The sequence below is a fragment of the Cibotium barometz genome, chromosome 53, assembly GCF_041138505.1.
Source record: "Cibotium barometz isolate CiBa-2024 chromosome 53, ASM4113850v1, whole genome shotgun sequence".
Classification (NCBI taxonomy): Eukaryota; Viridiplantae; Streptophyta; class Polypodiopsida; order Cyatheales; family Cibotiaceae; genus Cibotium; species Cibotium barometz.
In genome coordinates, this window is record NC_141098.1 from 9895460 (window position 1) to 9907816 (window position 12357).

The 12357-nt window shown below is 42.5% G+C and overlaps 1 protein-coding gene across 3 annotated transcripts in view; it reads left to right on the forward strand.

Moving 5' to 3' along the window:
• The first annotated feature begins 552 nt into the window (after window positions 1-552).
• Window positions 553-12357, forward strand: part of LOC147608267 (chaperone protein dnaJ-like protein) — a 44192-nt gene continuing 32387 nt past the window's right edge. For 2 of the 3 annotated variants that reach the window (XR_015264458.1, XM_086789240.1), the window contains exon 1: window positions 554-812. Coding sequence is in view for 1 of the 3 variants with exons in the window: in XM_086789240.1 (XP_086645366.1) it covers window positions 645-812 (168 nt within the window). In the remaining 2 variants the exon portion in view is untranslated. Of the gene's footprint in view, window positions 813-12357 lie in introns of all 3 variants that reach the window. The other variant, XR_015264459.1, reaches the window with a different exon arrangement.

Sequence of the window (12357 nt, forward strand, 5' to 3'; positions counted from 1 at the left end):
CCTTGCTAGTTGGGGGGCCATAACGAACATTTGGTATCATGGATAGACACCTACTAAGGGCCGGGTCACACTAGGGAGCATGGTGGAAAAGTGAGGGTGAAACAGTACTTATCTCGTGTTTGATGCTTGTATATGGCAAGAAGCTGATCGTCGTGGTTTGCATGCCTTGCGAGAGTGTGAAGAAGGATCGTGTGCCAAATCTCTGGCGAGCTAGCAAGATGTCAGGTGAAAGGTTATGATTGGTTGTCTCGCCATAAGAATTTCATTGTAGCTAGAGGTGGGAGGTAGGAAGAGAGATGGAGAGTTCGTGCCGTGAGCTGGCAATCCACATCAGCTCCAGCACATCATGTGTCTTGAGCCCTTAAAACTATTGGGTGATGGGCGTGTAAGGCCGGCCCTAGTTTGAACACCTCCTAAGCAGCTGGGTGAGTAGCTAGAGGTGGGAGGTAGGAAGAGAGATGGAGAGTTCGTGCCGTGAGCTGGCAATCCACATCAGCTCCAGCACATCATGTGTCTTGAGCCCTTAAAACTATTGGGTGATGGGCGTGTAAGGCCGGCCCTTGTTTGAACACCTCCTAAGCAGCTGGGCTGTGTGTGTGTAAAGAGCGGGTAGTGAATTTTCTGAAGATTGGGGGAATCATCCCATGCAGAACATGGCTTCCACTGTGCCCACACCATCGCCACCACACTACACTACCACTAAGCTCAGTTTTCATGCGCTGTCGACAGAAGCCTTATTTTTCACAAATGCTCGCATTCCTCCAACAGAAGCTAAGGTTGCAGTCCATGCCCAAGCGTCCACCTTATCCCAGGTAGCATAATTCTTGCTCTTAGCTCTGTGTGTGTGTGTTTGTGTTTGTGCTGTGCAGAGAATCAATTTTTAAGCTCTTCTGCATGAAGATTGATGGGCTCTTATGGTAATCAATGGACGGGGGTTTGCATAAAACCAGGTACTGAAATTCTATCAACACAGAACATTAGCCACTATATATGTGCATGATATCATCGAAATGCATGATTTTGCGCAATATTGTGTTATAGCTGGAATCCATGCATGACTTAAAGAAAAACAGAACATTGTCCATTATGAATGCATGATATATCGGGTCATCGAATTTGTGCAATGTCCTCATAGCACGCTGTCGTGACGTGTGCGGATTAGCCAGGAAAGTACGAGACTTCTAGCTGTGAGAGTTGGTGCCAATCTTAACAGGAAACTCACATTCAAAATTTTCCAAAAAGCATTGGACAAATCCATCCTTGAATTCGTGTTCCAATTGGTTATCCCTTTCCAAGCATAGATTCACTGCCTTCTTTTTCCAAAACTTTCCAGCTAATCACATGAAAGCATATCATAACCTTTAAGTATTTCCAACATACATGTGTCCCTTTTCATTCCATACATCCACTGTCACCATTCCCAACATCTCATAATGTTCTTTATCACCTGAAAACCTGTTTATAAATTTCAACAACTCACAAGTACAAGACAATATATGGCATATCTATAACATGTTCTCATGGTTTTAAGAAATTTCGAAGCTTGCACTCTGGTTCCATTAGGGTAGAAACAATTCAAATATCCAGTGCCTTAATATCACAACTCCTCGTATCCAGACGTTCATGATTTACAAAACCTCTAAGGTTTGAAAGGTAGTCAAAAAAATAAATTTAAGAAAAACACGACTTATCTGAAAATATTATTGTGAATCACTCCTGGATTTTTGCTATTTCCCACTCAATCCTTTTGCTGCAGACAGCGCACAGCCGGCGCGAAGCTGGTTTTTCTGAATTTGATAAAAGCATATCAATAGATAGAAGCAACTTTGCTCTCTATTTCAAGTCCCAACACGCCATACACAGTCGCTGACTGCACGAAACCAAACGTACTGGTCGAATGGACGCTGTTCCCTATCTCTGCAGAATTTTTCTTCTTTTTTCTCCCTCGCCGCCGTCCACCTCTGGTTTTTTCTCTTTTTCCCGCGGAGAACTCGGCGCCCCCCCACCACCTTTTGCAGCTTAATAGTCGGCTTTCCATTTTAAAAAACTGCGCATTAATGCTTGTGTTTCTTCTAGAGTTTATTACACGTAAGCTGCCAGCCAAATGTCTCATATTCATTTCTTTCATTACCAATATAGAGAAGCAAGTATGCATGTAAGCGGTTGCATCATCCATTAAAGCACCCCATGATTTGGCGCCATATCTTCTCTCTTAGCTACTGCTCCGCATGATATACAGGCATTATTTTCTAGAACACGTTGGAGACTCTCACTTCCAAAAGAATGTCCACATAGAAGTATGGTTGCATCATGGTGCTCACCCTCTTGTAAAGCTCTAGCGAAGGCCTCATCATTTTCATAAAAGGAATCCATCAACCGCCTCTTACTCCTCCTCCTCTTGTTCATCTTTATCCTCCGGGTGGCTTGCAAGCGAGAGACCAAGCTTAAGTGGTGGTTGCACTGAAGCCAACTTAGAGACACATCCACTTCCTCATCCTTCTTATTAACATACTCATAGTCAAAGCTGCCACTGCCAGCTCTGGAGACCAACAAGCTGAGAGAAGCTCTTTTTAATGGCTCGACAGACTTGGATGAGTTCTCACAACACTGGCTCCCACTGAATTTCTTTTAACTCATCTGGCATCAAACCTTTGCATTTCCATACATGTTAAGAAGGATGTTCCCTACTACAAGGTCCATCATATGCATGAAACTCCATAATTCACACCACATTCATGTACAAAAACTCCTAGATCTTGCACTGCCTCAACTCATCTTATTGAACCTCATTTACAATATGAACATATGTACATGGCATCATATAATGACTCGTCATGGCACTTAACTCATGCATCTGGATTTGTATTTGATGGCCTCACATGCACGGTTTCACATCATAGACGTGCCATGGCACGACATCCACCCCCTCTAAACCTGCACATCCTCTGGTATGTGCCAAATCATCATCAAGGTCCACATATAGCTGGATGTCGTCTTCATCTTCTGCAGTTCCAGGAAGATCATCCTCTTCCTCTTCAACCATATCCATACTACCACTGTCAAGCCTCTCATCCTGAATTTCTTGTGAATCAAAAGGATCACTATCATGCCTTCTTTTAAATATCTTGATTCTTTTGCCAGCCACAAGATTCTTTACTTCTGTTCCATCAAGCTCACACAGAGTATACGTAGCATTTCCATGCACATGCTTGACAATGTAAGGGCCAAACCATCTTTTTGCAAATTTTCTTTGAACAGTGAATTGGTTGTCAAGGCTACTATCATACATTAGAACCCAATCACCTTCTTCAATAGGTTTTGGCCGGAGTCTGTGTCTACTATCAAATCTTTCTTTATTTTTCAACCTTGCATCTTTCAAGCGAGCTTTAGCAAGCTCTATATCTCCAGGCCTCCTCTCCAACTGTCTTATTCGCAATGCAAGGAGGTCATCTCTGCTCAATCCTTCCGCCCAGGGCAATACATTCCAAGTTAGAACTACTTCTTCAACTGGCATCACTGGCTTTTGACCATACATCAATTCTGCAGGCATGTATCCTGTCACTGAGCTATGAGTTGTACGGTCAGCCCACAAGGCATATGGTAGCAGCTTTGGCCACTCTCGCATTCTTTCTCTGCATGCCTTAGCCAAAGCTTTAATGATTGGAGGATGCCCTCGCTCACTTTTCCCATTGCCCTCAGGATTGTAAGCACATGTTAGGGACAGTTTGATACCAATTCTAGAGAAGAATTCCCTTGCTTCTTCAACATCTAACTCACCCCTATCAGCTGTTATCTTCCCAACACAACCATACCGGCAGATCACATCTTCCAAGAGAAATTTGCATACTGTTTCTGTACTCTTTGTTCTAAGAGCACGCCCTTCTACCTGATTTGTCAAATCTTCTCTTGCAAGTACAATGTACCGCATCTGCCAAATTCCCAAAGGCATTGTAACTAGATCCACTACCCATTTGTAGTGCATGGCAGGTGGGTAGGTTGGTTGCAAGCCATCACGATGCCGCACATTTGAGTACATTTGGCATACTATGCATGTTTCCACATATTGGGAAATATCCTTGTACATTCCTCTCCACCAATATTTTTCCTTTATTTTGGTAAAGGTGGCCCACACACTTCTATGCCCAGCCCAGAGACTCTCATGGAATTCTTTCACAAGCTTTCCTTGAGTCTCTTTATCACATATGACTCTCTGTGGCATAGCATTCCTCTGCTTAGGATGCTTCCAGAGATACCCATCCTTTAGGAAATAACCATATGCTTTTCTGCGGATCCTCTTAAATTCTGAGTCAGACCAATTTTTTTGCCTTGTCAGAGTACTCAAATATTGACCAATAAGCAACCAATCTCCTTCATATATTTCCTCAATAAAAGACTCAAGTGCATTTGATAGGCAAATATAATCCCCTTTTGCATATGCTGTAGTATAGAACTTTGTACCCACATCATCAATGTCACTAATCATCTCTTTCTCATCTTCATACCTGGCTCTTGATAGCATATCTGCAACTGGATTATCTTTTCCCGCAATATGCTCAAACTCAGGATTTAGTGACTTGATATAAGCAATCCACCTAAGCATAGCAATATCTGGAGTGGTACAACTTGCTATTATCCCAAGAAGTGGCAAGCAATCAGTTTCCACAAGTACAGATGCCCCAATAAGATATTCTTTTTCACATTTTAGAGCAGTGACTATCCCCCATAATTCTCTCTTGATCTGTGGATACTTTCGTTGCCGAAAGCTTAATACCTTTGCTCCAAATCTAATTACATACCTATGATCATCCTCATCATCTTGCCCTACTGCCCATCCTATCCCAGTAGGACTAGTATCAACTGTAACAATCACAGGCCTGCCACACTCATAATCTGCCTTTCTCAAAATGGGTGATGATTGGAGCAAATATTTCAGCTTCCGCATAGCTTTAATATGTACTGCACTCCACAGAAATTTTTGATTTTTCCTCAAAAGTTGATAAAGAGGATCTGCTACATGTGCATAATGTGGGATCCAAATAACATAAAAGACACATGCTCCAAGAAATCTCCTCAGCTCTGTAACATTAATGCATGTCTCTTTCATTCTTTGTATTGCATCTATTTTGGCTGGACAAGGACGGCGTCCACTAGTACTACAAAGATGTCCCACTATTAGCACTTCACCAACCCCAAACACTGATTTCAGTCCAGATAAAGTAAGATTCACTTCTTCAAGCCTGGATAGAATCATGTCACAATCCTTTATATGATTTGCCACAAACTTGCGGCACCCTTTTGAATCCAAATCCTCATCTTTGTCTTTCTCATCACAGCCCTTTATTGGCACATCATCCAAAAATGGCATAGTTTTTTGTGGTATGAAGTCTCGTAAGACTTTATTCATTCCATTCATCATATGTGCCACTGAGTTAGTGGCTCCCTATGGTAAGGTACACATCCTTACTAATCCCAAAGGAGTTCTCATTGTGGTCAAGTCCCTGCTTTGTATATCCAGCTGGAACTGATCATATCCCGAATACAGATCACCCATAGAGTATATAGCTTTCCCTGCAAATGCTTCTGCAAACTCATCCACAATTGGGCCTGCTCCCACATTCCTGATTGTGACTTTGTTTACAGGTTGCATGTCTTGAATAAAGCGCAATGTCCCATTTTTCTTTGGTACAGTAAACCATCTGTTGGAATATGGGGCACATGAAGGCTCCAAGATTCCCATCCTGATCTTTTCCTTTAGTAATTCCATCAACTTTGGCAAGAGAGCCTTTGGTATTGGAATTGGCCGCAGGTTCCAGGGCACATGTGGAACAGTAAAGATCACCATTGGTGCTGTTACACTTGGATCAACACAGCCTATCTCATGCGGCTGAAAAGCAAAGGCTTTCCCATGTTTTACAAGCATCTCCTCAAAGCATTCCCTTTCAACTGGCAACAGAAAATCCTTCTCACCAATCTTCAGCTCTTTTAGAGTTTCTTGAGTAAATTTATGCCCAATTTTCTTCGGATCTCTAAGATTTGGCTGCATAGAAGCTTCATCTATCTTCTCCTTGCTTCCCGGTGGCAAGGGCAAGGCAACTGGTTTCACCTTCTTTGCAACCGTTTTATACTTTGTATCAACATGAGCATCCATCTCACAATTCATGTTTTTACATTCCACCCCCTCAAATTCCTGGATTATATCATACATCTCCACAGATGACACCTTTATCATTTCATTTCCACCCTGTAAGCATGCTCTTCCCATATCAAAAAGCACATCCATAGTATCTACAAATGACACCTCATCAAGCACCCCTGAAATAAACTCATTCTTCTCCAAAAGACCACACTGCTCAAAACTTTTTTGTTCATTTTGTATATGTTTTTGCATGCCACGCTTCAAATCCTTGCTTTTTACAAAAATCAGTGACCCATAGCTGGAGAATCCTTGAAAATTTGCTGAAAAGCTATTTACATTGATTGAGTCCTGCGAGAACTCATTTCCCCTTGTACCATTGGAATCCCGCTTTACAATGGCACCTGGCCAAAATCCCTCATCTCCCTGTAATTCATGAACTCTCTGTTTATCTTTGGGAGTGAATGTGCTCGAAGAGACTCACGATTCCTTTCATGGTTAATGCAAACTGTCAAAAACTGAACAGCTTTTTTGCCATCTTTACTCCTTATTCTTGCATATGCTGAACCATCATCCAAAACTTTTGTTTCCATCCTTACAGCTGTAATGTAGGGTTGCCCAAGGATAAGGGGATACGATGACATCTCCTGAACAAAGAAATTCTGATCATCCTTCACATCCCCTATAGTTACCCTTACATTTGGACATGCTGCATAAAGCTCTCCAGATGAGTTATTGGCTGCTTTAATCATCCACCCATGATCCACATCCATTGGCCACTTACATTTGTTGTAGAGATTTTTAGCCATAAGATTTATTTCAGACCCATGATCAATTAGAGCGACATATGGCTCTTCCAAATCACCTATCTTGACAAGGGTTTCAGTGGTTGCTCTTGCCCAATGGCTCCTGGAGTAATGACTCTTTGTAAGAACTTCTTTTTCATCATCCTCTTCCACAAAGCGCACTTGCCGTGCCCCATCAGCAGAGTGATTACATTCCACCACATTTTCTCTCTCTTCCTTTTTCTGTACCTGTACTCCATGAGTCTTGGAAGTGCTTGCCTCCCCTTGTGATGGAATAGATTCAATTATGGACTGCCTTTTTCTTCGTATAATATCAATTATCTCATCATGAAATTCTTTCTTTGCAATCCCCAAGACTTCCCCCAGTGTGAATTCCACCCTGCTGTTTAGAATCCTTTCTTCAAGTACCTTTTTGAGATCTGTTGCAACTTCAATATCAGATTGAAGCTTGTAGAGTGGACTTTTCCCTTTACCCTTCTCCTTTATTTTTGCTGGCACTTCTTCCATTGAAACATCCTGTGGAGGTCTGCTATGCTGTGGAGGCATATGTGATGGCCCAGGATCCTTCTTTTCACTTCCACGTGTAACTCTTTTTGATGGTCCTCCTTCCTCATTTTCCCTTTTACGCTTCTCCTCTACCTGTGCCTCATTATTTTGGCATTTGGCAATATAGGCATGAATGGATAAAGAATCCACAGGCTCCTCCCAGCCAGTCTCAAGACGTATACAATCACCTGTCTCATGCAAAGCTTGCTTTGACACTTTCTTTGACGCAATTAATTCCATTGTTGATGGCCAAAAATTCTCATTCTCATAATCCTCATCATTCTCAAATCCCTGCTTTAATTGACCAACCTTTAATCCATAGGTTGCTGCCTCAACCATAGAAATGGCATGACTAGCAGCCATATCCTCTACCAGCTTTTTCATCCCTCCTTTCCCAAAGTTTGTACTCAATGGAAGACCAGTCTCTGTAAGATGGATTTTCCCATCTTTGAAAAACACAAGTTGATTTTTAAGAGCTTCTTTATAGCTGGTACAATCCTTCTTTGCATGCTCTGGGTCATCACACCATATGCATCTATATGTAAACCCTTCTTTGGTTTGAGGCCTTTGCATAGAAGCCTGCCCCAATGGTAGACCTTTTTCTTCAATCCTGGACATCTTCAATTTTAAGTCACGCATACACGCATATCCTTGATAAGCTCATCCATCGGCCCATCTACCTTGGGAATTGTAGCAGCTGGTTTGGGTAGATTCTCAGGGGTAACAGCAGCTATGGGGGGTGCAGAGCCCATCACCATTTTATCCCTCCTCCGCTGCCGCTTTGCTAACATAGTGACTGCATCCTCAACATCATTCCAATCACTCTTTAATCCCTGTTCTGTATCCTTATCCTCAAGGAGGATTTCCAATTTCTCCTGGAGATCTTTCCCAGCTGCTTGTAAGAAGAGCTCTGTCTTTTCTCTGTCCAAAGTTGCACGCTCTATCCTTGACAACTGGGCATAACGCTTCTCAAACTCTCTTAGCAATTCTGTGGCAGAAATTCCCATTTTAGGTTTTGTGACCCATTCCAAGAAAGTTCGTTTGGTCACTCGCTCAGAATCCTCCATGAAGTATTCATCCTTTAAAGCAAGCTTGAACTCCTCCCAATTTCTGCCACCATGTGCCGTCTGCAATCCTCTTATGCGCTCTCTTATCTCAGGAACACATACCAGCTCGAAACTTCGAACCATATCCTCCTCAGTCACCCTGTTTAGCTCCATCTCCTTTATATAATTGCGCAGGTACTTTGTAATGTCCTTCCCATCAAATTGATCCACCTTTTTCACAATTGATTGTAATGCCTTGGTCGTGGAAATTTGTCCCCTCTCAGCAGCTTGTTGCTGTTGCATGTACATGGTAAACATCTGAAACATCTGCATAACTCCGGGGTCAAAATGAACCCCCTGACCCTCAGAATTCTCAGCCATAGCTTCCCTGTATATTTCACCACACTCTCACCCCAGCAGTTTCACGTCGGGTTCACCAAAAAGCTGTCGTGACGTGTGCGGATTAGCCAGGAAAGTACGAGACTTCTAGCTGTGAGAGTTGGTGCCAATCTTAACAAGGAAACTCACATTCAAAATTTTCCAAAAAGCATTGGACAAATCCATCCTTGAATTCGTGTTCCAATTGTTTATCCCTTTCCAAGCATAGATTCACTGCCTTCTTTTTCCAAAACTTTCCAGCTAATCACATGAAAGCATATCATAACCTTTAAGTATTTCCAACATACATGTGTCCCTTTTCATTCCATACATCCACTGTCACCATTCCCAACATCTCATAATGTTCTTTATCACCTGAAAACCTGTTTATAAATTTCAACAACTCACAAGTACAAGACAATATATGGCATATCTATAACATGTTCTCATGGTTTTAAGAAATTTCGAAGCTTGCACTCTGGTTCCATTAGGGTAGAAACAATTCAGATATCCAGTGCCTTAATATCACAACTCCTCGTATCCAGACGTTCATGATTTACAAAACCTCTAAGGTTTGAAAGGTAGTCAAAAAAATAAATTTAAGAAAAACACGACTTATCTGAAAATATTATTGTGAATCACTCCTGGATTTTTGCTATTTCCCACTCAATCCTTTTGCTGCAGACAGCGCACAGCCGGCGCGAAGCTGGTTTTTCTGAATTTTTGATAAAAGCATATCAATAGATAGAAGCAACTTTGCTCTCTATTTCAAGCCCCAACACGCCATACACAGTCGCTGATTGCACGAAACCAAACGTACTGGTCGAATGGACGCTGTTCCCTATCTCTGCAGAATTTTTCTTCTTTTTTCTTCCTCGCCGCCGTCCACCTCGGGTTTTTTCTCTTTTTCCCGCGGAGAACTCGGCGCCCCCCCACCACCTTTTGCAGCTTAATAGTCGGCTTTCCATTTTAAAAAACTGCGCATTAATGCTTGTGTTTCTTCTAGAGTTTATTACACATAAGCTGCCAGCCAAATGTCTCATATTCATTTCTTTCATTACCAATATAGAGAAGCAAGTATGCATGTAAGCGGTTGCATCATCCATTAAAGCACCCCATGATTTGGCGCCATATCTTCCCTCTTAGCTACTGCTCCGCATGATATACAGGCATTATTTTCTAGAACACGTTGGAGACTCTCACTTCCAAAAGAATGTCCACATAGAAGTATGGTTGCATCATGGTGCTCACCCTCTTGTAAAGCTCTAGCGAAGGCCTCATCATTTTCATAAAAGGAATCCATCAACCGCCTCTTACTCCTCCTCCTCTTGTTCATCTTTATCCTCCGGGTGGCTTGCAAGCGAGAGACCAAGCTTAAGTGGTGGTTGCACTGAAGCCAACTTAGAGACACATCCACTTCCTCATCCTTCTTATTAACATACTCATAGTCAAAGCTGCCACTGCCAGCTCTGGAGACCAACAAGCTGAGAGAAGCTCTTTTTAATGGCTCGACAGACTTGGATGAGTTCTCACAACACTGGCTCCCACTGAATTTCTTTTAACTCATCTGGCATCAAACCTTTGCATTTCCATACATGTTAAGAAGGATGTTCCCTACTACAAGGTCCATCATATGCATGAAACTCCATAATTCACACCACATTCATGTACAAAAACTCCTAGATCTTGCACTGCCTCAACTCATCTTATTGAACCTCATTTACAATATGAACATATGTACATGGCATCATATAATGACTCGTCATGGCACTTAACTCATGCATCTGGATTTGTATTTGATGGCCTCACATGCACGGTTTCACATCATAGACGTGCCATGGCACGACAACGCGCACGCGCACGCGCACGCTTCCTTCCACCTTTGCTTCCCACAACTACAGCCTGGCCAGGGCTGCATTTGGGCTGTCGAAGGCCTCCAAAGCTGGGTGCTTCCCTTCCATGATGGTTTATGCCCAAACTCAGTTGTCGACATTTGTGCTTAAGTTTCTGGTCTGTTCAGTTACATAAGCCAATGCCTCAAGGCCATGATCCTCCCATTCATAGGCATGCATTCCAATCTACCTATGTGCGCCCTTCATCCTCACTGGCATACAGGCCTTTGTCCCTTTATCAAATAGGGCTCACAAGTGGACAAATGGATCCATGCCAAGGTGATGACATTGCATATCTGTGAGGGAAATGGCACCTCTGGAGTCTGGATGCATAGGAGCGTGAGCCAATGCATCACCATTAGCTTGTTCGAGAGGTGGCAACTGCATTGCTTTCCTATCAACTGATAATAAAGTTGGATAATCCCTGAAAAAGGGTTCATCATTCAAATGGTGCTTAAGGTTCTGTGCAAAAACTTTGTCGGACTTTGTCAGATACTGCATGACTCTCCTTCGGGACCCATGCTTAAATCTATGCAATGCTATTTGTTTGGAACTAGAATCTCCTCACTATTAAAAGTAGGGCAGGCTAATCCTCCTCTTGTACTACTGTGAGTGGGGGACCAATATGTTTGTGGGTAGAGAGACATGAAATCTGTTGTGCATTGTCCAGCTCTCGGTATTCATCTCATGACACTGGTGATGGGAAAAGGGACATAATTTCTAGAGAGCATCTTCGGGCACTTCTTTCCAACCTGCTTCAACTTCTGTTTAGTGATGCACAACAGTGAACTTTACACCTTTCCTGTGCTGATGTGCACAATGTTTGTAATATGCTTGAACTTCGTTAATCCACTGATTGACTGCCTCCAGAATCCCAAAACCTGGTATGACACAATAGTCTTGGGTATGCATGCCTCGGGGTACCAATATCATATGAATAATCGGGCAGTGTCTTCAGCTGTGACATTGCCTTTGCATGGCATCAACATTCTGAACTTGCTTAACCTGTCTACAACGGTCAATGACTATGTGTTCTGCTTTTCCAAACTAGGACATAAGTTAGTCACGGAGTTCATACTGATTTGCTCAAAAGAAATTTCTAGAATCTCTAAAGCCATAAGCTGCAGTCCCTTTATCTTTTCACTAATTGGGCATTGGCTGATGTGATTGAATCTCATGTGAGGTCAAAAGAATATGCCTTCCAGTTTCTCCAATGTACTTTGCATACCCCTGTGTTTGCCTTATATGTAATCATGCTGCTCCTGCAACAATGTCTTTGTGAATTCTGGGAGGACGCCCAGACGACCTTTGAAGAAGAGCCATTTGTTGTGGATGCATAGTCCCTGCCAAAACTTGCGAGCCTTGCTGAACTCTGGGCAACTGTGGTTCTGGCTTTGCGTCCGTGAAAGAGTATTCTCTGGCATTATAAAAATGAAAGAGCAAACTGTCACATGCATCAGTCCTTAGATGCATGCCAAGACAATTGAGGAGATGTACCTTGTAGTCAAGGAGAGTTAGGGTTTAGCAGACCCGTGGGTTAATGATTCAATTACTTT